At 37.8% G+C, this 27,669-nt stretch overlaps 3 protein-coding genes and 1 pseudogene across 3 annotated transcripts; 3 read left to right on the top strand and 1 right to left on the bottom strand.

Moving 5' to 3' along the window:
• Window positions 1-1,512: 1,512 nt before the first annotated feature.
• Window positions 1,513-3,779, bottom strand: LOC136071439 (uncharacterized). The gene is made up of 2 exons (XM_065782739.1): window positions 2,411-3,779; window positions 1,513-2,243 (listed from the first exon to the last, which is right to left on the bottom strand). Exons 1-2 carry the CDS (start codon window positions 3,777-3,779, stop codon window positions 1,513-1,515), a joined length of 2,100 nt encoding a protein of 699 aa, XP_065638811.1.
• Window positions 3,780-4,162: 383 nt separating this feature from the next.
• On the top strand, window positions 4,163-4,981 carry LOC136071438 (aspartic proteinase CDR1-like). Its single transcript, XM_065782738.1, has one exon. The coding sequence runs from the start codon at window positions 4,175-4,177 to the stop codon at window positions 4,979-4,981; it is 807 nt and encodes a 268-aa protein (XP_065638810.1). The 5' UTR covers window positions 4,163-4,174.
• A 4,406-nt stretch (window positions 4,982-9,387) lies between these two features.
• Window positions 9,388-10,563, top strand: LOC112011594 (aspartic proteinase CDR1). The gene has a single exon (XM_024043958.2). It carries the CDS (start codon window positions 9,481-9,483, stop codon window positions 10,522-10,524), a length of 1,044 nt encoding a protein of 347 aa, XP_023899726.2. The 5' UTR covers window positions 9,388-9,480; the 3' UTR covers window positions 10,525-10,563.
• A 12,485-nt stretch (window positions 10,564-23,048) lies between these two features.
• LOC112011595 (aspartic proteinase CDR1-like) lies at window positions 23,049-24,308 on the top strand (annotated as a pseudogene).
• The last annotated feature ends 3,361 nt before the right edge of the window (window positions 24,309-27,669 follow it).

Raw genomic sequence — 27,669 nt, 5'->3', positions numbered from 1 at the left:
TTTTATTTATATAGTATATGATATATAATATGATTTTTTTTTTTTTTTTGTTGGCCCTAGGGAACTATTTTTGCTCATGTCTCTGGAAGAGTTATTGGATGATCATCAAAGAAATCAGTCAAAGAAGTTTGAGTAATTTAGTACCACATAAAAATGCACAATATTATTTTTACATGACAGATTATGATTGACTATTTACCATTGTTATATAGGTCTAATATTTTTTCTCCACCACAATTGTAGCAAAAGTTGTAGTCACGTGAATACCTTTAGGTGAAGTGACAATAGACCAATAGTGCTCTTTATAAAATAAATATAAATAAATAAATAAAAAATTTTGTCTTCACCTTAAAAAGAAAACAGCAAAGTCAAACAAATATTTATTTGCTTGCCCCTGCGAATTTCGGCCTTAACAAATTTATTCTTACATAATAAGGCTTTATGACCCATTCATCTGTTCAACGAAATAAGAGAAATGTTATAATATTATTGCATTCTTTATGCTCTTTTCTTTAAATAACTATTACTAAAGCAAATCTTGATAGATACGAAAATTTTCAAGTTTTTACGTTAGGAGAAATTGCATTTTTCTTTTTCATTTTAATGGTAGGTCAATTGATGCCATCAAGTAAACGTTATAGGTGACTAATATATTGCCTTTTTTCTGGTTATTTACGTTCTCACGTAACTTTAATTCCAGGTCAGACATGAAAGTTTGGTTTAATACTAGATTTGACAACCAATGTAAACCTACCTACACCTTATTCGCAAGTCTTCCTGTGCCCATGTATATTTGTAATATATTTTAGAGACTTTTTCTTTTCTTTTCTTTTTTTGGCGGGGGGTGGGGGGTGTTGTTTCCAAACTGTTATCTATATCAAAGAGTTTATATATATATATATATATATAAAAGAAATACGTCAACTTTACTGAGAAGATTGAAAAAGGAATACATCTTGAGCCATAGCGTTCTCAATAATGGTTGAATTTTCCTCAATTCAAGTTACAAATGAATCTAAATTTTTAGCGTATTGAGCCAAAATGTGTGCTAGTCGATTCCCTTGGCAACGAACATGGGACAACTGTGCTGCCCTGAAGTCTTGAAGTCTACAGAGTTCATGATATAGTATTACATTATCCCAAAATGGTGTTATCATCAAAAAAAATTATCAGGTACTGGAACATAATTCCTTAAAAGTACAATTTTAGAGACTTTTTTTTTGGGGGGTTGTTTCCAGATTGTTATCTATATCAAAGAGTCAATGACTTAGTCTTACATTATCCCAAAAATGGTGTTATCATCAAAAAAATTTATCAGGTAATATAATGTATTTTTAGCAATGCAATGTGCACACCATTTTAAAAAATAGTAGTAATATAATATTCAAATCACATTAAATGAAAATTCCTTTTTTTTTTTTTTTTCGATGAGAAGACTTTGACTTTTATTCATTAAATGAAAAAGAGGAGGAATCATTATTACAAGCAAACTCTACGTGGCTAGGACATTCCTCAAGCCATGCAATCGTAGTTTTCAACATTAGCTGCATATTGGGCCAACAAGTGGGCCGGCACATTTCCTAACCTTTTTGTATATGAAAAAGCAACAGTTCTAAATCCTTTTGCAAGATGAAGCGTTCCAGCAACAATGTTTTGTACAGAGAACGACGCCTCGCCCAGTCCTTGAAGCGCATTACAGATGCATATTGAGTCACCCTCGAGAGTTACATCCCTTACCCCAACGTCTAATGCAAACTGAACTCCGACTTCCATTGCTTTTGCTTCTGTCTCCAATGCTCCTAAAGGAAAAGCAAGCTTCCGGCTGAGCGCAGCAATCACCATACCTCCCGAGTCACGTATTATCACTCCAATTCCCACCTGCTTCCTTTTGGAAAAAACAGCTCTATCAACATTCACTTTGTAGTGGCCTAGTTGTGGAGGGCTCCATTTTATCTCATTTGAAAGCTGTCTTGTGGGGGCTGGTAGTCTCACATTCGCCAGTTGGAACTCATCCAACACCCTCAATGAGCTCCTAACAATAGCTTTGCCCTCTCTGCGCCTACCACCATGTATGGCAATATTCCTCTCCTTCCATATTCCCAACATATTGCTATAGCACGCTCCACCAACCCCGGGTATGATTCTGTCCACCTTTGTAACTGCCACATCACATCCATAAATGTCCACGTTAGGCTGATCCCAAATGGGATGACCAGCTTGCTTGAGGACCAGGTCTCTTTGGCCTTGTCACAAAGCCAAAATAAGTGGCAGGAGGTCTCAGTCGCTTTGCCACATGAGTCACAAGTGCAGTCCTTGGTGATATTTCTTCTCTTTAAGTTCTCTTTGGTGGCTAAAATGTCCTTGCAGGCTTTCCAGGCGAAATGTTTGATTTTGTTTGGCACATTCATACCCCAGAGGCGCCTCCACATTTGTTTTAAGGCAGCACGGTCGGAGCTCTCAGACGTGTTTCCGTCAGAGTGTATTTCTTGGGCCAGTTTGTAAGCACTTCTCACTGTAAACTTTCCATTTTTATTTTCCGCCCATATCATCCTATCCCTTGCCCCATGAGCACTGAGAGGAATGCTTAGGATGGCTTCAACATCCTGGGGAAAAAAACATTGGCGTATTAGGTCTTCCTTCCATTCCTTTCGGTCACCATCAATCAGGTCACAAACCATTACTACTAGCTGACTTGAGCTCATAGGTGTTACAACCCTATAAGTACTTGGCTGTTGGAGCCATTTATCTTTCCACACCTGAATCTTTTCTCCATCACCCACCTGCCATCTTAGTCCCCTTTTGACTATGTCTTGGGCTGCCCAGATACTTCTCCAAGCAAAAGATGGTTGGCTCCCCAAACAAGCCTCAATAAAATCACAGCTTGGGAAGTACTTTGCTTTATATACCCTGTAGAATAGTGAGGATGAGTTCGTTTGCAATCTCCATCCCTGCTTTGCCAAGAGGGCAAGGTTGAACAGCTTCAGGTCCCTAAAACCCATTCCACCTTTTTCTTTTGGCAAACACATCTTCTCCCAACTCATCCATGCTAACTTCTTCTCATCCTTCACCTGTCCCCACCAAAATTGTCTTACCATCCCTGTAAGCTCATCACATAATGTATTGGGGAGCTTGAAACAGCTCATCGTATACGACGGGATAGCTTGAGCGACCGCTTTAATCAATACTTCCTTCCCCGCACTTGAAAGCAGTTTTTCCTTCCAACCTGCTAGCTTGTTTGACACCCGTTGTTTCAGCTGAGCGAAAGTGTTTCTCTTCGACCTACCTATCAATGATGGTAACCCAAGGTAAGACTCATGTGATTTTATGATCTGTGCTCCAAACATGGCTTTTATTGTCTCCTTCACTCCATTGGCTGTATTGTGGCTAAAGAAAAGTGAGGTCTTGTTCCTGTTTAGTTGTTGGCCAGATGACTCTTCATAAACCTGTAGTACTCGCTGGATTTCAGAGCACTCCTTCACTGTTGCCCTCCCAAAAATCAAACTGTCATCGGCAAAAAATAAATGCGAGATTCTAGGTCTCCTTGCTGATGCTGCAACACCCTTTAACTCCTTATTTCGGACAGCCTTGTGTAGCAGCGCTGACAATCCTTTCGCACAAATCAAGAACAGATATGGCGACAAAGGGTCCCCTTGGCGCAGCCCTCGCGTAGGAACGATATGCCCACATGCATGTCCATTGACTCGTACAGCATAAGTGACTGAGGAGAGACACCTCATAACCAAAAGGATCCAGTTCTCATGAAATCCTAGTTTGGCCATAATTTGTTTCAAGCAATCCCATTCCTTAAAAGTACAATTATTAAAGAAATGGAGAAAGTGGAGTACAAATCTTCTTTCACACTCTTCCTGCTTTACTATATACTCCACAAATAAAAACATGTCATATATCTATCTAATTTATTAAATGCTAAATTTATGCCTTCTATTATTTCAATTTCCTAAAAATTATTTTTATTTTAGGAAATTGAAATAATAGAAGACATAAATTTAGCATTTAATAAATTAGATGGACATGTGGCATGTTTTTATTTGTAAATTATATAGTAAAGCAGAAAAAGTGAGACAAAAGACTTTGACTTGAGAATGTGTATATAATAAAACTTTTCAATGTGTGACTTTGTCCTTTGGCCTCAAATTCAATGGTCGGCATTGTCATGTTTCATCCACGGTTCCTTGTTGCCTTTATTCTCTCAAATTATCTTGTATGCCTTTTGGCAACTGCCGCTCGCAATGGTGGCTTTACCTTTGAACTAATCCGCCAAGACTCTCTCAACACTCCTTTCTACAATGCTAACAAATACTATCCAAATGTCCCCCAATCACAAATATCTGCATACAAAGGCCATCATCTCATGAAGGTCTCAATCGGAACGCCACCAGTAGACATCTATGGCATTGCCGATACAGGTAGTGACCTTGTGTGGACACAATGTGTACCATGTGATGGCTGCTACAATCAGACTAATCCCATGTTCGATCCTCAAAAGTCCTCCACATACAGTGACATTTCTTGTCAATCAGAACAATGTCATCTAATAGACACTGGCACTTGTTCTCCCCAAAATCTTTGCAATTACACTTATGGATATGGAAGTGGTTCCATAACCCAAGGTGTTATGGCTAAAGAAAAAGTCACCATTACTTCCACCTCAGGGAAAACTGTTTCCTTTGACCTTGCTTTTGGTTGTGGACACAACAATACTGGGACTTTTAATGACCAAGAAATGGGAATCATTGGGTTAGGAGGTGGGTCTGTTTCCCTTGTTTCACAATTAGGTTCCACCTTTGGTAGCAAGAGGTTTTCTCAATGCTTGTTGCCATTTGGTACAGATCCTAATATTGCAAGCAAGGTAAGTTTTGGCAATGGCAGTGAAGTTGTAGGTAGCGGTGTGGTTTCAACNATTAGTCTGAGATTGCTGAAACTGATTGAATTGATTAAATTGAGAGGATTGTTGAAATGAACCTCTTCCTCCTCTGCCACCTCTATGATTATAGTTACCTCTACCCCTTCCTCTATTGAAAGATGGATTAAATCCATTATTATTAGGTTTTGGAGTAGCTGTTGCTGCCATAGCAAACATTGAATCTTTTATCTCAGAACCATCATTGAGGGACTCTTCTTCTGCATTGAGCATAGTGGAGAGTTCATCAAAACTCAAAAGAGTGCTCCTGGTTCTTATAGCTGATCTGAAGGCATGAAATTCCTTAGGAAGTCCTTTGAGAGTAATGTGAAGTAACTCTTCATCATCCACAATTACTCCCACAGCTAGCAACTTATCCCTAACCACCTTGATTTTCTGTAAATACACATCTACCGAATCAACTCCTTTCTTGAGATTGTGAAGCTCACCTTTAAGGTTCATAACATGTGACCTTGAAACTGAGGAGAATCTGTTCTCCAAGACCTTCCAAACTTCTAAGGCTGATGAGCACCCTACAGTGAGAGCTAGAATGGAAGGAGTCAAGGTTGAGCTTACAAAGGTTAACAAAGCCTTTTCCTTTGATTTCCACAGCAAATAGTCTGGATTCACCACAGCAGTAGTTGAACCAGAGAGATCTTTGAGAAATTTTTCTGGAATTAACTAAGGTTCTTCAATCAACTCATACATAGAGTATGTTTCGAGCACCATAGTAATTTGATGTTTCCAAACTATATAGTTTGTATTATCCAACTTTATGGTCATCATATTGACCATATTGGAGAGAAGCAGAATTGGTTGATTGAGTATGTTCACGGAGGAATTGGAAGTTGATGAAGATGATGAAGAGGAAGCCATTGTTGAATTAACAATTGGCTCTGATACCATGAAGAATTTTAGAATGAAGAAAGAAGAGAAACAGAGAGTGAAAGAGAAAGAGAGAGTTGAGAGGTTGAAGATGAGTCTATTAACCAAAATGATCTTACAATCTTCAATACATTATCACTATTAGTGTTCTTCTATTTATAGAGTACAATTATACACATAAACTGAATAGTTTAAGATCCGTAAATTCTGGAACTATTTCCATGAATTCTGGAACGGTCTAACTGCCTCTTCTAACTAACTTTCCCTCCAATGGTAACTGCCATTTGATCACACAGACACACGACACCGTTTCTGTGTGGATGATAAAAGTCCTCAGCTTAAGTTCAAAACGGTGCACTGCATGGATTAGTGAAACGTTGCGTTTTGCCTTAAGATATAAGTATTGAGTCTTTATCACTGTGTTGAGAATGTGCCTTAACAATGTGCACACCATTTTAAAAAATAGTAGTAATATAATATTCAAATCACATTAAATGAAAATTCCTTTTTTTATTTATTTTTTTTTTTTTTTGATGAGAAGACTTTGACTTTTATTCATTAAATGAAAAAGAGGAGGAATCATTATTACAAGCAAACTCTACGTGGCTAGGACATTCCTCAAGCCATGCAACGTAGTTTTCAACATTAGCTGCATATTGGGCCAACAAGTGGGCCGGCACATTTCCTAACCTTTTTGTATGTGAAAAAGAAACAGTTCTAAATCCTTTTGCAAGATGAAGCGTTCCAGCAACAATGTTTTGTACAGAGAACGACGCCTCGCCCAATCCTTGAAGCGCATTACAGATGCATATTGAGTCACCCTCGAGAGTTACATCCCTTACCCCAACGTCTAATGCAAACTGAACTCCGACTTCCATTGCTTTTGCTTCTGTCTCCAATGCTCCTAAAGGAAAAGCAAGCTTCCGGCTGAGCGCAGCAATCACCATACCTCCCGAGTCACGTATTATCACTCCAATTCCCACCTACTTCCTTTTGGAAAAAACAGCTCCATCAACATTCACTTTGTAGTGGCCTAGTTGTGGAGGTCTCCATTTTATCTCATTTGAAAGCTGTCTTGTGGGGGCTGGTAGTCTCACATTCACCAGTTGGAACTCATCCAACACCCTCAATGAGCTCCTAACAATAGCTTTGCCCTCTCTGCGCCTACCACCATGTATGGCAATATTCCTCTCCTTCCATATTCCCCAACATATTGCTATAGCACGCTCCACCAACCCCGGGTATGATTCTGTCCACCTTTGTAACTGCCACATCACATCCATAAATGTCCACGTTACCAGTTGGAACTCATCCAACACCCTCAATGAGCTCCTAACAATAGCTTTGCCCTCTCTGCGCCTACCACCATGTATGGCAATATTCCTCTCCTTCCATATTCCCCAACATATTGCTATAGCACGCTCCACCAACCCCGGGTATGATTCTGTCCACCTTTGTAACTGCCACATCACATCCATAAATGTCCACGTTGGGCTGATCTCAAATGGGATGACCAGCTTGCTTGAGGACCAGGTCTCTTTGGCCTTGTCACAAAGCCAAAATAAGTGGCAGGAGGTCTCAGTCGCTTTGCCACATGAGTCACAAGTGCAGTCCTTGGTTATATTTCTTCTCTTTAAGTTCTCTTTGGTGGCTAAAATGTCCTTGCAGGCTTTCCAGGCGAAATGTTTGATTTTGTTTGGCACATTCATACCCCAGAGGCGCCTCCACATTTGTTTTAAGGCAGCACGGTCGGAGCTCTCAGACGTGTTTCCGTCAGAGTGTATTTCTTGGGCCAGTTTGTAAGCACTTCTCACTGTAAACTTTCCATTTTTATTTTCCGCCCATATCATCCTATCCCTTGCCCCATGAGCACTGAGAGGAATGCTTAGGATGGCTTCAACATCCTGGGGAAAAAAACATTGGCGTATTAGGTCTTCCTTCCATTCCTTTCGGTCACCATCAATCAGGTCACAAACCATTACTACTAGCTGACTTGAGCTCATAGGTGTTACAACCCTATAAGTACTTGGCTGTTGGAGCCATTTATCTTTCCACACCTGAATCTTTTCTCCATCACCCACCTGCCATCTTAGTCCCCTTTTGACTATGTCTTGGGCTGCCCAGATACTTCTCCAAGCAAAAGATGGTTGGCTCCCCAAACAAGCCTCAATAAAATCACAGCTTGGGAAGTACTTTGCTTTATATACCCTGTAGAATAGTGAGGATGAGTTCGTTTGCAATCTCCATCCTTGCTTTGCCAAGAGGGCAAGGTTGAACAGCTTCAGGTCCCTAAAACCCATTCCACCTTTTTCTTTTGGCAAACACATCTTCTCCCAACTCATCCATGCTAACTTCTTCTCATCCTTCACCTGTCCCCACCAAAATTGTCTTACCATCCCTGTAAGCTCATCACATAATGTATTGGGGAGCTTGAAACAGCTCATCGTATACGACGGGATAGCTTGAGCGACCGCTTTAATCAATACTTCCTTCCCCGCACTTGAAAGCAGTTTTTCCTTCCAACCTGCTAGCTTGTTTGACACCCATTGTTTCAGCTAAGCGAAAGTGTTTCTCTTCGACCTACCTATCAATGATGGTAACCCAAGGTAAGACTCATGTGATTTTATGATCTGTGCTCCAAACATGGCTTTTATTGTCTCCTTCACTCCATTGGCTGTATTGTGGCTAAAGAAAAGTGAGGTCTTGTTCCTGTTTAGTTGTTGGCCAGATGACTCTTCATAAACCTGTAGTACTCGCTGGATTTCAGAGCACTCCTTCACTGTTGCCCTCCCAAAAATCAAACTGTCATCGGCAAAAAATAAATGCGAGATTCTAGGTCTCCTTGCTGATGCTGCAACACCCTTTAACTCCTTATTTCGGACAGCCTTGTGTAGCAGCGCTGACAATCCTTTCGCACAAATCAAGAACAGATATGGCGACAAAGGGTCCCCTTGGCGCAGCCCTCGCGTAGGAACGATATGCCCACATGCATGTCCATTGACTCGTACAGCATAAGTGACTGAGGAGAGACACCTCATAACCAAAAGGATCCAGTTCTCATGAAATCCTAGTTTGGCCATAATTTGTTTCAAGCAATCCCATTCCTTAAAAGTACAATTATTAAAGAAATGGAGAAAGTGGAGTCCAAATCTTCTTTCACACTCTTCCTGCTTTACTATATACTCCACAAATAAAAACATGTCATATATCTATCTAATTTATTAAATGCTAAATTTATGCCTTCTATTATTTCAATTTCCTAAAAATTATTTTTTATTTTAGGAAATTGAAATAATAGAAGACATAAATTTAGCATTTAATAAATTAGATGGACATGTGGCATGTTTTTATTTGTAAATTATATAGTAAAGCAGAAAAAGTGAGACAAAAGACTTTGACTTGAGAATGTGTATATAATAAAACTTTTCAATGTGTGACTTTGTCCTTTGGCCTCAAATTCAATGGTCGGCATTGTCATGTTTCATCCACAGTTCCTTGTTGCCTTTATTCTCTCAAATTATCTTGTATGCCTTTTGGCAACTGCCGCTCGCAATGGTGGCTTTACCTTTGAACTAATCCGCCAAGACTCTCTCAACACTCCTTTCTACAATGCTAACAAATACTATCCAAATGTCCCCCAATCACAAATATCTGCATACAAAGGCCATCATCTCATGAAGGTCTCAATCGGAACGCCACCAGTAGACATCTATGGCATTGCCGATACAGGTAGTGACCTTGTGTGGACACAATGTGTACCATGTGATGGCTGCTACAATCAGACTAATCCCATGTTCGATCCTCAAAAGTCCTCCACATACAGTGACATTTCTTGTCAATCAGAACAATGTCATCTAATAGACACTGGCACTTGTTCTCCCCAAAATCTTTGCAATTACACTTATGGATATGGAAGTGGTTCCATAACCCAAGGTGTTATGGCTAAAGAAAAAGTCACCATTACTTCCACCTCAGGGAAAACTGTTTCCTTTGACCTTGCTTTTGGTTGTGGACACAACAATACTGGGACTTTTAATGACCAAGAAATGGGAATCATTGGGTTAGGAGGTGGGTCTGTTTCCCTTGTTTCACAATTAGGTTCCACCTTTGGTAGCAAGAGGTTTTCTCAATGCTTGTTGCCATTTGGTACAGATCCTAATATTGCAAGCAAGGTAAGTTTTGGCAATGGCAGTGAAGTTGTAGGTAGCGGTGTGGTTTCAACACCTTTAGTAGCCAAAGAAGATAAAACTCCCTATTTTGTGACATTAGAAGGAATTAGTGTTGGACAAACATATGTGCCTTTTAACTTTTCAGGCAAGGTTTCTAAGGGCAATATGTTTCTGGATTCAGGAACGCCACCTACGCTTTTGCCACAAAATTTTTATGATCGCTTGGTGGCAGAAGTGCAAAAGCAGATTCCAATGGATCCCATTCAGGATGACCCTGATTTGGGGACACAGCTTTGCTATAGAACTGAAATTAATCTTCATGATAATGCACCAATATTGACTGTCCATTTTGAGGGTGCTGATGTGCTATTAACGCCTATACATAGCTTCATTCCACCTAAAGATGGGGTTTACTGCTTTGGAATGCAGAGTTTTGGCAATATAGATATTGGAATATATGGAAACTATGCTCAAGCAAATTACTTGATTGGGTTTGACAGGGAAACAATGAGGGTATCCTTTAAATTGATTGATTGCAGCAAACAATAGAGTTCGCCACTATCATGTAAAATAGTTGATCAATAAAAGAAAGACAAAAAAAAAAAATTCATTTTCATTCAAGAATTCAAAAAATAAGTTAGAGAGAATTTTCATTCCTATTATTTAGGGTAAAGATAAAGTTTAGCTACAAAATTAGTTGTAGCCTAAGATTATAGGCTTATAACCTTACTCAATATCTTTTTATTGAAGATGAATTTTGACAAATCAATTATTGGATTACATTTTCTTTTTATATCCTCCATGTTTGGAAAATTTTTAAAAAATTAAAGATCAATAACTATGTCATCAATAAATTATTTAAATTGTAAATTTTTGTAATTTAAAATTATACATGAAATATAAGCTTATAGATTATATAACAAATAATATGTTATTGGCATAAAATTTGACATATTTATTAAGAGTTTAAAGAAAATGGAATTCAACGGTTAGATTTTCAAAAAGACAAAGTTTAGCTACAAAAGCTACAACCTTACTCAATATCTTTAACTTTAATACATATTTTGAAAATCTAACTATTGGATTGCATGTTTTTTATGCTCTTAATACATATGTCAAATTTTGTGACAATCGGATATTATTTACTATATGATCTATAAAATTATATTTTATGCATAATTTGAAATTACAAAAACTTGCAATTCAAACAATTTATTGATGACATAATTATTGATATAAATTTTCTAGAAATTTTGTAAGTATGGAGGATATAAAAAGAAGATGTAATCCAATAATGGATTTGTCAAAATTCACCTCTAATAAAAAGATATTGAGTATGATTGCTACAACCAATTTTGTAACTTTATGTTATAACTAATTTTGTAGCTACACTTTGTCCTTTTCAAAATATGTAATAATGATAATTTTTTTAAAGAAGGTTGTAACCTTATACTACAACCAATTTTGTAACTAAACTTTGTCCTTAGAGTAAATTACGTATTTGGTTCCAATCTTTTACACCATATTTTTATTTGGTCTCTAACTTTTCAAATGTTTCAATTTGGTCCCTAACATTTCAGTACTATGTCAATTTAGTCACTACCATTATTTCTCGGATGAAAATTGCTAACGTGGCAAACGACCAAAATAAAAAAATTAGTTTCCGTTGATATGAAAATAAACTAATTTTTTTTTTCTTTTTTTGGTGGTCTAACTTTTCAATTATGTTAATTTGGTCCCTAACATTTCAGTACTATGTCAATTTGATAGGCCACAATCTGAATGACCCCTTGTAATTAAACCAATTAATTAATTAGCCAAGTTATTAATTAATCAATTTAGCATGCAAATATGTGGAAGCACAAACAAATCACCAAATAACTAAATATGAAGCAGAAATTAAATGACACAGTGATTTGTTTACGAATGGGGAAAAACCTCGCGGCAAAAACCCCACCGGGTGATTTTCAGGTTACCACTCCTGAAACTCCACTATTATCAAATCAAGTGGTTACAAGTAAAGAAATCTCAAGTACCTTACCAATCTACAGTTGAACCCTTACCTCAATACCCAATTGGACTTGATCTATAGCGACAGTTCCCACCTTTAATGCACGGCTCCCAAGTACGTGACTAACCAATGCGCGGATCCCAGTACGCGACTTCAAAACACCAACTTAAGGAAGAAAGGTTGGCTACAAAGTTCTTCAGTTCATCCTACACGATGAAGATCAAGAAGATGCTTGGTCACAAAACCCTATGGTGCAAATACACAGCAACTTCTTCAGAAACGATGAACTAGGTCAAGAACTTCGTCTTTTGATCACAATTTGCTTGAACAGAGATTGCTCAATGAGTTTGCAACTTGTGTCACCCTAGACGGCTCTTAAAACAATCCTTTTATATGTTTAGGGTTTGGAGAAAAGAAGGCCCAAAAGCATATTCATGGATCCCAAGAAAATCAGATCAGAAAATCTAAAATATTAATTCTCGACAGATAGCAGGTGTCGAGGTAGCTATCGAGCAGGTGTCGAGCTTTAATTAAATTGCACTTCAGCTTACTTTTTCTTGGACAGACTTGATAACTTCAACACTTGACTTTGAAACCTTGTTTCTTGAAGTATTGAAAACACCTAGAACTACCCAATTACAAGCAGAGTGCGTTTTGTCAAAGGATTAGCTAATTTACATAAATAAGTGACATATGTTCTTAATAAATGAAAACACATATGTCCTAACAATCTCCCATTTTGGCAATCCGTGACAAAACCACAACAAGCAAATGAACATATGAGAGAAGTCATAAATCACTAAACTCACATTCACTTGTGGAATACAATAAAATCTATCCTAACACAAACTCTTGAAAAACTTTACAAGAAGAGAGTTTATGGCAAGTAGACTTTGACAACCTGTATTTCTGAAACACTTTAAACAAAATTCATCAAGGCATCTTGTGTGAAGCAGAAATAATAGATTGCATACAAAAATAATGAACATGTGTATAAAGATAGAGAAGAAACAACACATGAAGAGAAAGGTGAAAGAAACATACATCCACATATATAAAGAAGTATAAGTACAATGTATGTAAAAATGGTCAAAGGACCTCATATACAAGATCAATGTATATCTATAAAGAATAAAAAAGAAAAGATACATAAAAACCTCACTACATCCCTTAAGAATATCAACACTCCCTCTATCAAAATGTCCTATACTAACTCTCCCCCTAAGATGACTACTCTCATAACCCAAAACTGCTCTCCCTTTTTGTCACGAGTGACAAAGGGTAGAGTGTCATGTAAACATCTCATCAGTAGAGCTAGCATCTCCATCATCATCATCATCATCATCCTCATCATCCTCAGAATCTGAAGCTGCCGGAGTAGGTGGTGAAGGAGTAGCCTCTAGAGTAAAACCACCCATGGTCACCTGCCGTCATGCAATACGACCAACACGAACATTTACCTGATACAACTCAGCAGAGAGTGTATCAAGGCGAGTGTCCATGCGTTGCAGCTACGCCATAATGTCTCCTAGAGATACATCTCCCGTAGATGAAGAAGGAGCAAATGTAGATGGAGCTGATCTGGACGGAGCCGAACGGCAGGGAGGAGTGGAATCCATCTGTCGCGACCTAAACTAAGCCTCACTACATTTTACGGTAGCAGCATCTATGGCAGATATGTGTGTGAAGTGGTTGGACACAGGAAAGGGAATGGAAAAATGGCGTAAGATCCTCGTGATAGCGGAAGGAAAGATGAGCTTATCACGGGACGTCGAATCAAGATGAACATCTATAATGGAAAGAATAAAGTGAGAAGGAAAATCTATAGTGAGATGCTCAAGAAGAGATAACAAAAATCGAGCACGAGGCTCTGTGATAGAGTTGTAGTGAGAGAGAGGATGGAGTACAAATGTCATCACCATGTTTAGGAATCTAGGACCTTTAGCAAAAGGCCTATATGATGTGTATTGATGCTCTCCCCAATCAGCAGGGCGCTGACAAAAGGCAAAGATGAGCTCATCTTTGGACACAGTCCTCAGACGCTCACAAGAAGGATAGTCAGGAAACTCTATCCTAGGGACCTTAAGCACATCCGCAACTAACTGCGATGTGACAGGAATGTGCATACCTCGAACGTAAGTGAAAAAGAGAGGTACTAAACGATCTATCCCGTGCATGTTAGAGTAAAACTCCTGAATCAGCACAAGGGGACAAGTGACCAGGATGTCACACAGTGACCCCAATCCCCTACTGTGAATGACAGAGGGAAGGTCAGTGTCGGCGAAGTCCGCCAAAACGACTTGGCGTTCCAAATGAACACCTCGTCGAGAAAAGTTCTCCGTAAATGCCTTGTGGGCATCTCCATCACGGAACCAAAGGTTAAGAGGAGCAAAGTCAGAAGAAAAGAGAGCTCCAGAACGCAGAGGGTTCCGAGCAGGAGTGGATTTACGTTTGGGTGTCATAGACACTACTAACGTAAAAGAAGGAGAAAGAGATAGAGAGGGAGACAATCAGAAGTCCCAACACAGTTCAGAATAGAGCAAATATGATGAACAAAAAGAACGTATGCATGGGAATGCATGAGCATGTGATATGCAAAGCAAAAGACATCATGGGCTCAGCCCAATCCAATCCTACCAGCACACAGCATAAAGCACACATCTAAATGCATGTAAATGTGATTCTAATGCACATGGAATCAATGTATGTCATTTTGAAAGCATTTAAATGAAAACCCAACCCAAAATTTCAATAAAAACTCATCAATTTTGAAAAACCCCAAAAATTTCAAAAAAATCCCAAAACCTAGGTTTCAAAACATGCAATGCATGAAAAAGGAAGAGAAAAATGCACTTACCAAGTGATTGAAACCAAGGGAAGGCCGAAAATCAAGAGGGTTTGAAGATTTAAGTAAGAAAAGGGTGTTTGGGAGGTGAACAGCCACGGACAGATCGAGAGAGATCGAGAGAATGAAGTCTGAATCGCGAAAAATCCTTAAATAGACACCTCAATAAATCTCGACAGCTGAGGTGTCGAGAGGTATCGAGGAAGCTGTCGAGAAGGTATTGAGAGAAATGGCCTTTGACAGATGGAGGTATCGAGAGGTATCGAGGTGCAAGATCAAATTTCAAAGATCAGAAGCTCAATTGATTGACAAGGTGTCGAGGAGGTGTCGAGGAGACAGAAACTTTCTTGATCGATCCATCAAGTGTCGAAGAGGTGTCGAGATTGCGATAAGAAAAAGGCTTGAGAAGCTCGACAGATGACCAGGTATCGAGGAGGTGTCGAGGAGGTTTCGAGCAAGCAGTTAAAAGCAGTTTTTCGAGAAGAGAAAAACACAGACATGAATGCAATTCATCATACACCTCAACCAATGATCCATTCAACATATAAAGCTCTCAAAATCATCTCTCAACAAGAATTTAAGCACATAGATCCTCAAAAAAAACACACACATACACACTAAACAAGTCTAACCAATTTTATTTTTCAAAAACAAGTTAAGACAGTTTAGTGAGCATACATAAGCACATGTAGAACCTTTGTGATGGCCAAATCACATTGTACCTGCACATGTATCAAAAGTAGCAAAGAATATTGCGTGTTGTGTGTGAAAAACATCGCAAAATTGCATATGTGTATACATGTTATGACGATTTGAGATATGAGAAAGTAACTTTAACTCACACACAATCATAACTGTTTGATGGGGACTATCACCTTCGAGGTATATCCTATAACTCTCACATCTCCTAGAATACATGCTTGCAACCATATTTAAAGCATTTTTTATCTTTTTGCTTTTTATTTTCTTTACATATTTCTTTTATTTTAGCATACCATACATGGGCATATAAAAGAGAGAAAAGAAATACCCAAGATGTTAAGTATTTGACATCGCACTTTTGTTATGCCGAAGCATACGAATGTCTTTGATACTATACTTTTGCTATGCCGAAGCATACAGGTGTCTATGACACTGCACTTTTGCTATGCCGAAGCATACAGGTGTCATTTATGATTGGCGAGCAACAGTGGTAAGATGGTTATTTATACCTTTCTATTAAGATTTTCTAGTCCTACCCATCAAAAAGAGTGATACGAGTGTTAAGTTTAAGAGATAACTTAATCTTACTCATCACAAACAAGAGCCACAAAGCTTACTTGCTTAGTTGTGCATAGAGATGCTCATCTAAGCTACAAGAGATACAAAGTTTAGAAACTTTGTTTCAATGGCCATCCAAGGTACACAAGTACCAAAGTACACAAAACATACACTGTTTTTGTATTTTTCTGATTTTTCAATTTTTTTTTTTAATATCAAAAACAAAATAAACAAAACTGAAAGTAAACACACAAAACATGTTAAACAAAGCAAAGCATAAAACTAGACTGACTCAACAAAAATGCAAAACACACAAGTAATGCAACAAAAAAAAACAAGAAGGGAAAAGAAAGTGATGAAATCACTTAGAGTCCTTTTTCTTCCACACCTTGGAAGAACCTTTCCTTTGATTGAATCCTTAAATTGGTGGTAAGGGGGAAGAATTGAAACCGTTCAAGTTAGAAAGAAGCAAGAGGGCTTTTAGAATATCTCCAAGAGGAGCAAGAGAGGATTGAAGCTGATTTTGGCTTCCAGATGCTATCATGCCATTGCAGACAACTCACCGATCGGTGAATATCGTTAAACCAGGAGTATGATCGGCAGCTCCACAATGATGACAGAGATGCTGCTTTTTTTGTTTAGGCTTTTGAGAGTTAGCCTTCTTAGTCCTAGGGTTTTTAGCATCTTTCTTATCTTGATTAGGGGGTGCTCCTAAGATTGATTTACCCTTGTCTAAGTTCTCACTAGCTAATTTAGTTTTAACATCAGTGTTCTCGATTTCAGTATTATTAGCAGGAGAAACAAAAACAGTATTACTAGTAGAAGCAGTATTAGAGAAAGAAAGACCATACCCTAAGCCTGTTCGATCCGAAGCAGTTTTCTGATTGCTCAGCATCTCATTAAGCTTTGCACTTGAAGTCCTCTCCAATTGAGCTCTAACTTGAAACAACTCAGCTTCAAGCTTCTTGGTCTTCTCAGCCAAAAAGTTGTTCTCAAACCTCAGTGCTCCAATAGTTTGATTCGCCTCATCAACCTTTGTGGACAACTCTTCACGATCAAGTTCCACATCACTGAGCTTCTTGGTGGTTAGCCTATACAATTTCTCATGCTTCTCAGAGAGCTTGTAAAGCTTCTCATAGGCTGAGTGGATATCATCTTGATCATCCATTTTCTCAAATTTAGACTCCACCAATTCTTCTTCTTCATCCACTTCTTCAACAATCCCTTCAATAGGATTGACTGTGGCAGTGAAGGTATTTAAGATTCCATTATCCTCATTGTCGGAATCATCTTCAGGCTCAGTGTCACTCAAGGTTGCAGCAAGTGCCTTACTCTTCCCAATGCTCTTGAGATATGTTGGGCATTCATGCTTCATGTGACTGAATCCATGACATCCGAAGCACTTTGGTCCAGCCGGAACAGTGTATTGACCGCCATCCTTAATGTCCTTCTTCCCTTTATCTTGGTTCTTAAACTGAGAAGAAGTGGATTGTCTGTGATCCTTGTTGAAATTCCTCCCATTGGCATTCTTCATAAACTTCTTAAATTGCCTTGTAATGTAGGACTTCATCTTAGAATCTTCATCATCGGAAGACTTATTTGTATCACTGCTCTTTGCTTCAAGGCCATGCTCTTGCCTTTACTAGTTTTGCCAATCCTAGCAAGTTTCCAACTAGCTCAGTCAAAGGAATTTTATCAATGTCCTTTAATTCTTCTATTGCCATAATCTTTGCATGGAATCTCTCAAGTAGAGATCTAAGCACCTTTCTTACAACCTTAGGTTCAGGGATGGTTTCTCCAAGATTGAAAGCTGAGTTCACTATGTCCTTTAGCTTGGCATAGAACTCATTAAACAACTCATCCTTCTCCATCTTAATTTCTTCAAAGCTTGTAGTGAGCCTCTGAAACTTTGAATCTTTGACAGCCTTTGTTCCTTCATAGGTTGTCTGGAGGATGATCCAAACCTCCTTAGTAGTTTCAGTTGAGGATATCTTCTTGAACTCCTCATTGGTGACTGCACTAAATAGGGTATTTAACGTTCTGCTGTTGAAGTTAGCCACCTTGATCTTTGCGACATCTCAATCAGTCGGTTCTTCTTTTGGCTTGGTCCAGCCAACCTCTACAGCCTGCCACACCTTCTCATCTAAAGACTGCAAGAAAGCTCTCATGCGTACTTTCCAGTATGCATAGTTAGTGCCATCAAATAAAGGAGGTATAATTAATGACTGTCCTTTATCCATGACAAGCAGGGGTCAATGGATCAACACAGCAAAGATTAAACCTAATCAGAGTGTACCTGCTCTGATACCACTTGATCGGCCACAATCTGAATGACTCATTGTGATTAAACTAATTAATTAATTAGCCAAGTTATTAATTAATCAATTTAGCATGCAAATATGTGGAAGCACAAACAAATCACCAAATAACTAAATTTGCAGTGGAAATTAAATGACACGGTGATTTGTTTACGAATGGGGAAAAACCTCGCGGCAAAAATCCCACCGGATGATTTTCAGGTCATCACTCCCGAAACTCCACTATTATCAAATCAAGCGGTTACAAGTAAAGGAATCACAAGTACCTTACCAACCTACAGTTGAACCCTTACCCCAATACCCAATTGGACTTGATCTGTAGAGACAGTTCCCATCTTTGATGCACGGCTCCCAAGTACGTGACTAACCAATGCGTGGATCCTAGTATGCGACTTCAAAACACCAACTTAAGGAAGAAAGGTTGGCTGCAAAGTTCTTCAGTTCATCCTACACGATGAAGATCAGGAAGATGCTTGGTCACAAAACCCTATGGTGCAAATACACAGCAACTTCTTCAGAGAAGATGAACTAGGTCAAAAACTTCGTCTTTTGATCACAATTTGCTTGAACAGAGATTGCTTAATGAGTTTGCAACTTGTGTCTCACTAGATGGCTCTTAAAACAATCCTTTTATATGTTTAGGGTTTGGAGAAAAGAAGACCCAAAAGTATATTCACGGATCCCAAGAAAATCAGATCAGAAAATCTGAAATTTTAAATCTCAACAGATAGCGGTTTCGAGGTAGCTATCGAGAAGGTGTCGAGCTTTAATGAAATTGCACTTCAACTTGCTTTTTCTTGGACAGACTTGATGACTTCAACACTTGATCTTGAAATCTTGTTTCTTGAAGTATTAAAAACACCTAGAACTACCCAATTACAAGTAGAGTGCATTTTGTCAAAGGATTAGCCAATTTACATAAATAAGTGACATATGTTCTTAATAAGTGAAAACACATATGTCCTAACATCTCTCATGGACTCTTATTGGTAGTCAATGCTTTGGGTTTTGATAGACATTTGTAATGAATCTTTGGGCAATGAGTTGTAATAATAATAGCATAAGCTTAATTATTTCAAAATGCTTTTGTAAATAATATTTACTATTTTTGAAATGATGAACTCCATATCGTAAGTAATGTTTATAGTTCTCGATAATCATGTCATAATTTAGATGGTGAGCTTGTAGAATTATAAATAATGACTGTAGAATAATCATAATTTCTCATGAATTTGGAAACATATGAGCATTCAAACTTTTTCCAAAACAATTATGGTTATGGGCATAGGTAATTCAATAATATGGTATTTCCCAAGTAGTAACAATATTGGGTTTTTTACTAAATAGTATTAATATGAGTTGAGCTTTTTGATGTTGCCAGTGAAAATTAGGCTTTTAATGTTGCTACTGAGAATTGAGTTTTTTGATAATTTGCCATGAGATTGAATCAAGAGTTTTGATTATGGATTTGAATTCCATTGATAAAATTATTTTGTCATGGATTTGAATCATGGGCTTCAATTATGGATTTGAATTCCCTTGATAAAATTGTTTTGCCATAGATTGGAATCATGTGCTTTTCAAATATTGCTAAGCATAAACATTCTTGGGCTTATTAAAAAAAAAAAAAGATTGAGATTTTAACTTGCTCAATAAAATAATTAATTTGGGGATGAGTCGAAATTATAGGCTTTACAAAAATATTGGGACTTATAACGTTTTATATTTGTAGCCCAATTTTGTGGTGGGAAGAAAAATAGTTGTGGGCTAGCATAATAATAGGCAAAAATATTTAGAGAAGCCCAATAATTTGTTGGTGATGTTTGGAAATAAATAGGTGGTATTTAAACCAAAATAGGTGTAAAAAAATGTACCCTAACAGTGATTACCTTAAGCCAATTTTGGGAAAAAATTCATGGGTTTCAAAAAAATTCTTTTCACTTTTGTGAACTTGGTTATGAGCCTTTTGGACCTCCATTTGGCTCAAATGAAATGTCATCGGATAGCTTGTGATGCCAATTCTCTAAAAATACTAAGTGTCCATTTAGCAAAAATTATTTTTGTCAGCTTATTTTATTATTTGGCTTATTTTTGGTACTATTTATAGGTTTTACTGTACTATTTCAGTTAACTTTTACCTTTATCTAGTACTTTCAGAAAAAAAAAATTTAGTTTCAGCAAAATAAGCGAATCTCAAACAGACCCTAACTACAGTTTTTGATTTCAGGTTTGGCAATCTATAAGCAGGGAACATGGCATCAAACTCAAGTTTTTGCCCACATATATATATATATATATATATATATATTCTCATGAGTTCTCTTATGTCGAGCTTTAATGAAATTGCACTTCAGCTTGCTTTTTCTTGGACAAACTTGATGACTTCAACACTTGACCTTGAAACCTTGTTTCTTGAAGTATTAAAAACACCTAGAACTACCCAATTACAAGTAGAGTGCATTTTGTCAAAGGATTAGCCAATTTACATAAATAAATAACATATGTTCTTAATAAGTGAAAACACATATGTCCTAACACAATTTAGTCACTACCATTATTTCTTGGATGAAAATTGCTAACGTGGCAAATGACCAAAATAAAAAAATTAGTTTTTGTTGATGTGACAAAAAACTAATTTTTTATTTTGGCCGTCTGTCACATCAGCAATTTTCATCTAGGAGATGAAAATTGGAATGTTAGGAACCGAATTGACACAATACTGAAAGGTTAGGAACCAAATTGACACAATTGGAATGTTAAAGACCAAATTGAAATATTTTGTTTTTGAGAATGAGACCAAAATGAAATATGATATAAAGGATAGGGGCCAAATATGTAGTTAAACCTAACATTTATTTATAACATTTTGAGCATCATTAAAATATGTTAGAAGTTGACAATTATTGTCCTAAACAAACTTTCTCAAAACCCAATTTTTTCTCCTTAATATCCAAAATATTGAAAATTATATCAAATTAATAATTCAAACAAAAGAAAAAATAAATGATAAACAAACATTTTCAAGACCTAAAGTCCATCGAAAGTGTAAACATAAAAAAATGAGATAATTTTAAAAAAAATGCTTTTTGGAAATTGAAAATGATTCATTTCTCAGAAAATGATAATGTAAATAATAATAAAAAAAAGGAGTAAAATCCAAACTTTCTCTCCCTAATTTCCAAAAGGACATGGCTTTGCTACAAACTTGGTTGCAACCATTGACTATAACTTCACTCAACCATTGGATAATATTTTCTTCTTATATCGTACATTTTTTAAAAAAATTCAAAAGATCACAAATCAATAACTATGTCATCAATCAAATGTTTAAATTTTAAATTTTTATAGTCTAAAATTATACATGAAAACAAGTTTAAAGATCAAATGCTAAATAATATCTAATTAACAAGAAATTCAACATGCATATTAAGAGTAGAAAGACCATAAAATCAAACTGTTACATTTTCAAAATATGTAGTTATGTTAAATTTCTTTAAATGAACGTAGTAGCCATTGGCTACAACTAAATTTGCAACTAAACTTTGTCCTATCCAAAATACAAAAAACTATCTAATCAATTTAAAATTCAAAGAAAAAATGAAATAAATAATTTCAAGACCCGTCCCTAATAAAACCATGATTCAAATACAAAAAGAAAATTAAAAATAAGGCCAAATATATTCCAAAACTTTCTCACCCAAATATCAAAAACACAAAATGTACACTAAAGAAATACACAAAATAAAAGAGTTCAATTGAGTTGGAACTGCATGTGACTAAAGCCGTAAGTCCAAGCTGTAGCCTATAGAGTATAGACTATAGGTACCAAACTATAGCCTATAGATTATAGACTATAGGTAACAATATTAGGATTAGGTTATATATCCTTGTATTGTATAATTTCATTCTTCTACAATTAATTCTTTAGCTAATCATTTGGCTTGATATTAAACATTCCGGATCTAAATTTTTCGAGTGGATTCCAACTAATTCAACTAGTAAAGTCTCTAATGGTTAAATAAGATATTTGGAATTCAATCTCCGCCTATACGAATCACCGATTGGTATATTGGTCTGATGATAAAAATTTATCATCAGGAGTGGACTATATATATAAAAAAATTTTAAAAAAATCTAAATTTTCAAACCTATATATAATGAAAGAGTTTGTCTGAATTTGAAGCAAAACAAAAGTTGATTGAATTCATTGAATTCGGTCAGAGTTGTTGACCAAAAACAAGCCACTATAATAGGAAGGAAAAAAAATTTTTTTTTTTTTTTTTTAGTTGAGAAAGGTATTGTGCTACTTGATTTGGAGGGAAAAAAAAAAATCTATCTTTATATTATAAAAAATAGCAAATCTTGGTAGATATGAATTTCAGTATTTTGCAGTTTTTAGTAGGTCATTTGATGCCATTCATGCTTGGAGAAATGAATGTCTTATATTTATGATGGTATCATCAAATTTATTAGGTATAAATATAATACATTGTATTTGTCAATTAAGAATTTAAAGATAATAATATAATATAATATTGAAACAATTAAATCAAAATTTTGGAGGGTTGAGAAAGTGTATATAAAACTTTCCAATTTGTGATTCTCTCCCAAAACCTTGAATTCAGTGGCAAGCAATGACATGCTTCATCCATACTTCCTTGTTGCCTCTATTCTCTCAAATTATTTTATAGGCCTTTTGGCAACAACTGCTAGCAATAATGGTGGGTTTACTGTTGAGCTAATCCACCCGTACTCTCCCAAATCTCCCTTCTACAATGCTAACATAACTTTTTCCGGCCATCTAAACAAATACTATCCAAATGCCATTCAATCACAAGTAACAGCTCTCAACACTCAGCATCTTATGAAGGTCTCAATTGGAACTCCACCGGTAGACATCTATGGCATTGTCGATACAAGTAGCGACATTGTGTGGACACAATGTGTAACATGTGATGGCTGCTACAAACAGATTAATCCCATGTTCGACCCTCATAAGTCCCCCACATATAGTGATATTTCTTGTCAATCAGAATAATGTCGTCTTATAGACTCTTGCCAATTGTTCTCCTCAAAATCTTTGCAATTACACATGCGTATATGCAGATGCTTCCATAGCCCAAGGTGCTTTGGCCAAGGAAAAAGTCACCATGATTTCTACCTTTGGGCAAACAGTTTCCCTAGACATTGCTTTTGGGTGTGGACACAACAATGCCGAGACTTTCAATGACCATGAAATGGGACTCATTGGGTTAGGAGGAGGGTTTGTGTCCTTTGTTTCACAAATAGGTTCCATCTTTGGTAGCAACAAATTTTCTCAATGCTTGTTGCCATATGATATTGATCCTAGTATTTCAAGCAAGATAAGTTTTAGTAATGGCAGTGAAGTTATAGGTGATGGTGTGGTTTCAACACCTTTAGTAGCGAAAGAAGATAAGACCCCCTATTTTGTCACACTAGAAGGAATTAGTGTTGGAGACACATATGTGCCATTTAACTCTTCACGTAAGCTTTCTAAGGGCAACATGTTACTGGATTCAGGAACACCACCAACGATTGTGCTATTCGATTTTTATGACCCATTGGCAGCAAAAGTGTAGAGGCAAATTGCAATGGACCCCATTAAGGATGATCCTGATGTGGGACACATCTTTGCTACAGAACTAAAACTAATCTTGACGAACCAATTTTGACTGTCCATTTTGAGGGTGCGAATGTGCAGTTAATGCCTATACATACCTTCGTTCCACTTAAAGATGGGGTTTACTGCTTTGCCATGCAAGAATCTAACGGTGATGTTGGCATATATGGCAACTATGCTTAAGCAAATTTCCAGATTGGGCTTGACAAAGAAACAATGAAGGTCTCCTTCAAGCCGACTGATTGTACCAAACAGTAGAATTTTCCAGTTTCATGTAACAGTATGTCAATTAAGAAGTTTAACCTGGTTATTCTTCTTTATACTTTATATATCTTAATCTTACTAGTGGTGCAATTCATGGGAAAGTTTCTATATAATATAATTGATGATACTGAAAATCATCAGTAAACCACACAACACTCACGTGCTCAAATCAAGGCCTGCGAAACAACAACAACAAAGAAAGCCCTAGGAGAGTACCGGTGTGGTACCGGTCAAAGGCCTTCCAAAGGTTAAGTTAGAGAACTCTTTGACAAATCTAGAGTGTTAAAGCTAAGGTAAATTATGCGTACCTTTGTTTGTGAGGGTCTTGGGGTTTTTATAGTAGTGTAGGGTTAACATCCGTGTCTTGATTAAGAAGATGTTTTCTTGCAGGAGAGAGACTCTTTATTTCACGTATCTTGCAGAATCCTTTCCTTGTAGGAGTCTTCTTGATTTGGGTTAAGCGTGGGGCGCAAGATATTTCCTTATATACTCACGCGTGTAGAACAAGTCATGCTGACCCCGTCATGCTTCATTTCGCCAACCTCGTTATCTGTCAATGCCTTCTGATTGTTTCTACTCCACACTTGACAACCGTCAAGTCTGCTCATCAACCTTTGAGATGGGTCGTCAGTTTCTCAAGCACGCAAGCAAAGTCATCAACTATTCAAGCTCATCAACTTCACTTCAATAATTTCTACCTATCAGCTGCCTCCTACTCCATAATCCCGTCAGTTCCAGCTGTCAAGTTATGGAGTATTTATATATATTTTTAGTAGATGGGGCATTTATTACCTGACTCCTCGAGGAGCAATAAATGTCAGAACAAGTGGCTCAAACCAATTGGCCTCGTGTCTGGACAAAGGTGTCACTTTGTCTTCTGTGCGCTCATCATCCTATATATACCCCACTTCCTTCCTTATTTTCTTCTATTTCATTTCTGTTGATCATCAGAGAGAACCCGTCACTTCAAGGACCTCACCCACGTCATCATGCTTTTGTCATCGTCCATTTGTTGAGACCGTCACCTTTCACGAACTTGCCTGCGTTACTTGGTAAGTCACCTTTACTCTCACTGCCTCCTATTTTTTTTTTTTTTTTATCCTAGTTGATTGCGAAGCTTTTATTAGAGAGGCCATCAACTTAGGCTCTTAGAATACCTTTGTCGCTTGTAGCTAGTCAGAGGTCTAGAGAGACGACGAGTGAACAATCGTTAGTCCGCAAGGGAGCGAGCTATAATGAGGTCTTCCAATCAAGTCATGAGCCCAAAAAGGGCTTCTCCTAGTCATAAGAGAGAGAAACGTCAGCCCAATCTTTTGACGAGGAAATGGAAAGTGGTGAAGAAGGAGATGCGGTAGTAAGTGAGGGCAAAGACAAGGATAATGAGGATGAAGGGGGGAGAGAGAGTGACGGGGATGAAAATGACGATGATGAGGAGTTCTTAGAGAGTACTTCAAGAGGCCCAGGATATGATCTTCCTTTCATTATCCCTAAAAAATGGACGATTAATGACTTTTTATCAACGATGTCGAACAAGGTTTTCAATACTCTGCGTGACCATTACCAAATTTTGGACAACATCCCAATCTGTCTCCCTGGGGAGTTTGAGAAGTGCTATTTAAGGAAGACCGCAGACGTCGACATGTACGATGCCATGTTCACAGTAGGGTTGAGACTTCCTCTGACGGTACTTCACCATCAGTTGGCCAACTTTCGGGGTTGTCCGTCAGCCAAATTGCCCTTAACGCTTAGGGGATATTCATTGGAGTTGAAATTTTGTGGGGTCATCTAAGTGGAAGGAACCATCAACTAACTCTTGACGAGTTCTTCTGGTGCTATCGTCCTCAATACATTGTCTCATCCCAGGAAATATACCATTTCTCTGCAAGGAAGAAAGAGTTAAGGCTGGTATCCGATATGCCCGATTCCAATATGAATTGGAAAGGCAGGTACTTTTTTGTCTAAGCGACGAACTGGGTATGTCGTCAGGAAGAGTGGGAGACGATGCCCCATGGTTTTGACAACAATTGGACTTATGTCAAAGATTCAGGTTAATCTCATCTGCTTCTTTCAGTTTATTTATTTCGAATTTCTAACATCGTTTACTTTTCTTGTTTTCTTTCAGCTAGTGTTCGTCCACATATCACAGACGAGCAAGAAGCTTTTATTCCTCAAGTAACAGAAATCCCATTGGATGAGCGAAAGTGTCGAGATCTTATTACACTCAACACTTTACACTCTAACTGTGGGGGTCCGGAGCCAACACCAGCAGCCCATCACCTTAACGCTTATTCCAGCCACCGTAAGTTTATCCACTTTAACCCTCTTTTTTCTTTCTTTGTCGACTTGTCTAAGGCCATCATTTGCCCTTTTGCAGAAATTGAGGCAGCTAGGCTGAGGACACAGGTAAGGGCTGTTGCTATGCGCAAGAAAGATGAGGAAAAGGCCAAGGGAAAGGAGGGGACATCCTCGTCAGCTTCCAAGGGCCGCCGGTAAGGGGGTCGCTAAGAGGAAGGGTGACGGGAAGGACGACCGTCCATCACTCCTAAAGAGAAGCTTCCTAAGAAGCCATCTCCTGCCAAGCCGAAGCATAGGGCAGGCAAGGGGCTAATGATGACGTCCAGTCCTATCACTTAGGATCCTGAGCATTGTCTTCTCACTCACAAGGATTATGCCTTGGAGATGATGGAGTCCATTATTAGGGACAAGGATGTAGACCCTTGTGCTAAGCAAGGCACGGAGGAGCTGGGGGCATCAGGTCTTTTTGACCTTGCTCAGGTACATTTCTCCTTTTGTTTCTCTATTTATTGCATTCTTATGCTTCATAGCTGACGATGATCCTGTCTTACAGGTACTAGTTCGTATGAAAGCTTTGCAAGACAGGGGCGTTGCCAAGGAATGGGTGATTACCCATCTGCATAAGTGTATTAAGAACCTGACCGATGGGCAAGAACAATATAAGAACGCCCTTCATACCTTTAATCAAGAGGTGAAGGAGTTGAAAGAGAAACTAGATGAGGAGGGTCATTAAAAGGAAAAAGAGCAGAAGGCTAACGAGGCAGTGGAAAAGGAGTTGACGGGCCTTTAGGCTAGGTTGAGACGGCCAAGGATGATGCTATGAAGGAATTCAAGACATCACAGGCATTCATTGATTCCTGTGCTGAATACTATAGTGATGGTTTTGAGGATTTCCTTAAATAGGTCAAATTCGTCTACCATCACTTGGATTTGTCTAAGGTTTCCACGGATGACCCCTTGTCGTTGACACCTGCAAGCGACACTCCTCTTGGTAAGGGTGACGACTCCACCGAGTCCGAGGCAGATCCAAAGGATGATAATGTCGTTCTTGCCCAGCCTG

Source organism: Quercus suber, unplaced genomic scaffold (genome assembly GCF_002906115.3).
Source record: "Quercus suber isolate HL8 unplaced genomic scaffold, Cork oak 2.0 scaffold_312, whole genome shotgun sequence".
NCBI classification, from domain to species: domain Eukaryota; kingdom Viridiplantae; phylum Streptophyta; class Magnoliopsida; order Fagales; family Fagaceae; genus Quercus; species Quercus suber.
Note: the sequence above shows the minus strand (reverse complement) of the source record. Positions and strands in the feature narration are given on the sequence as shown.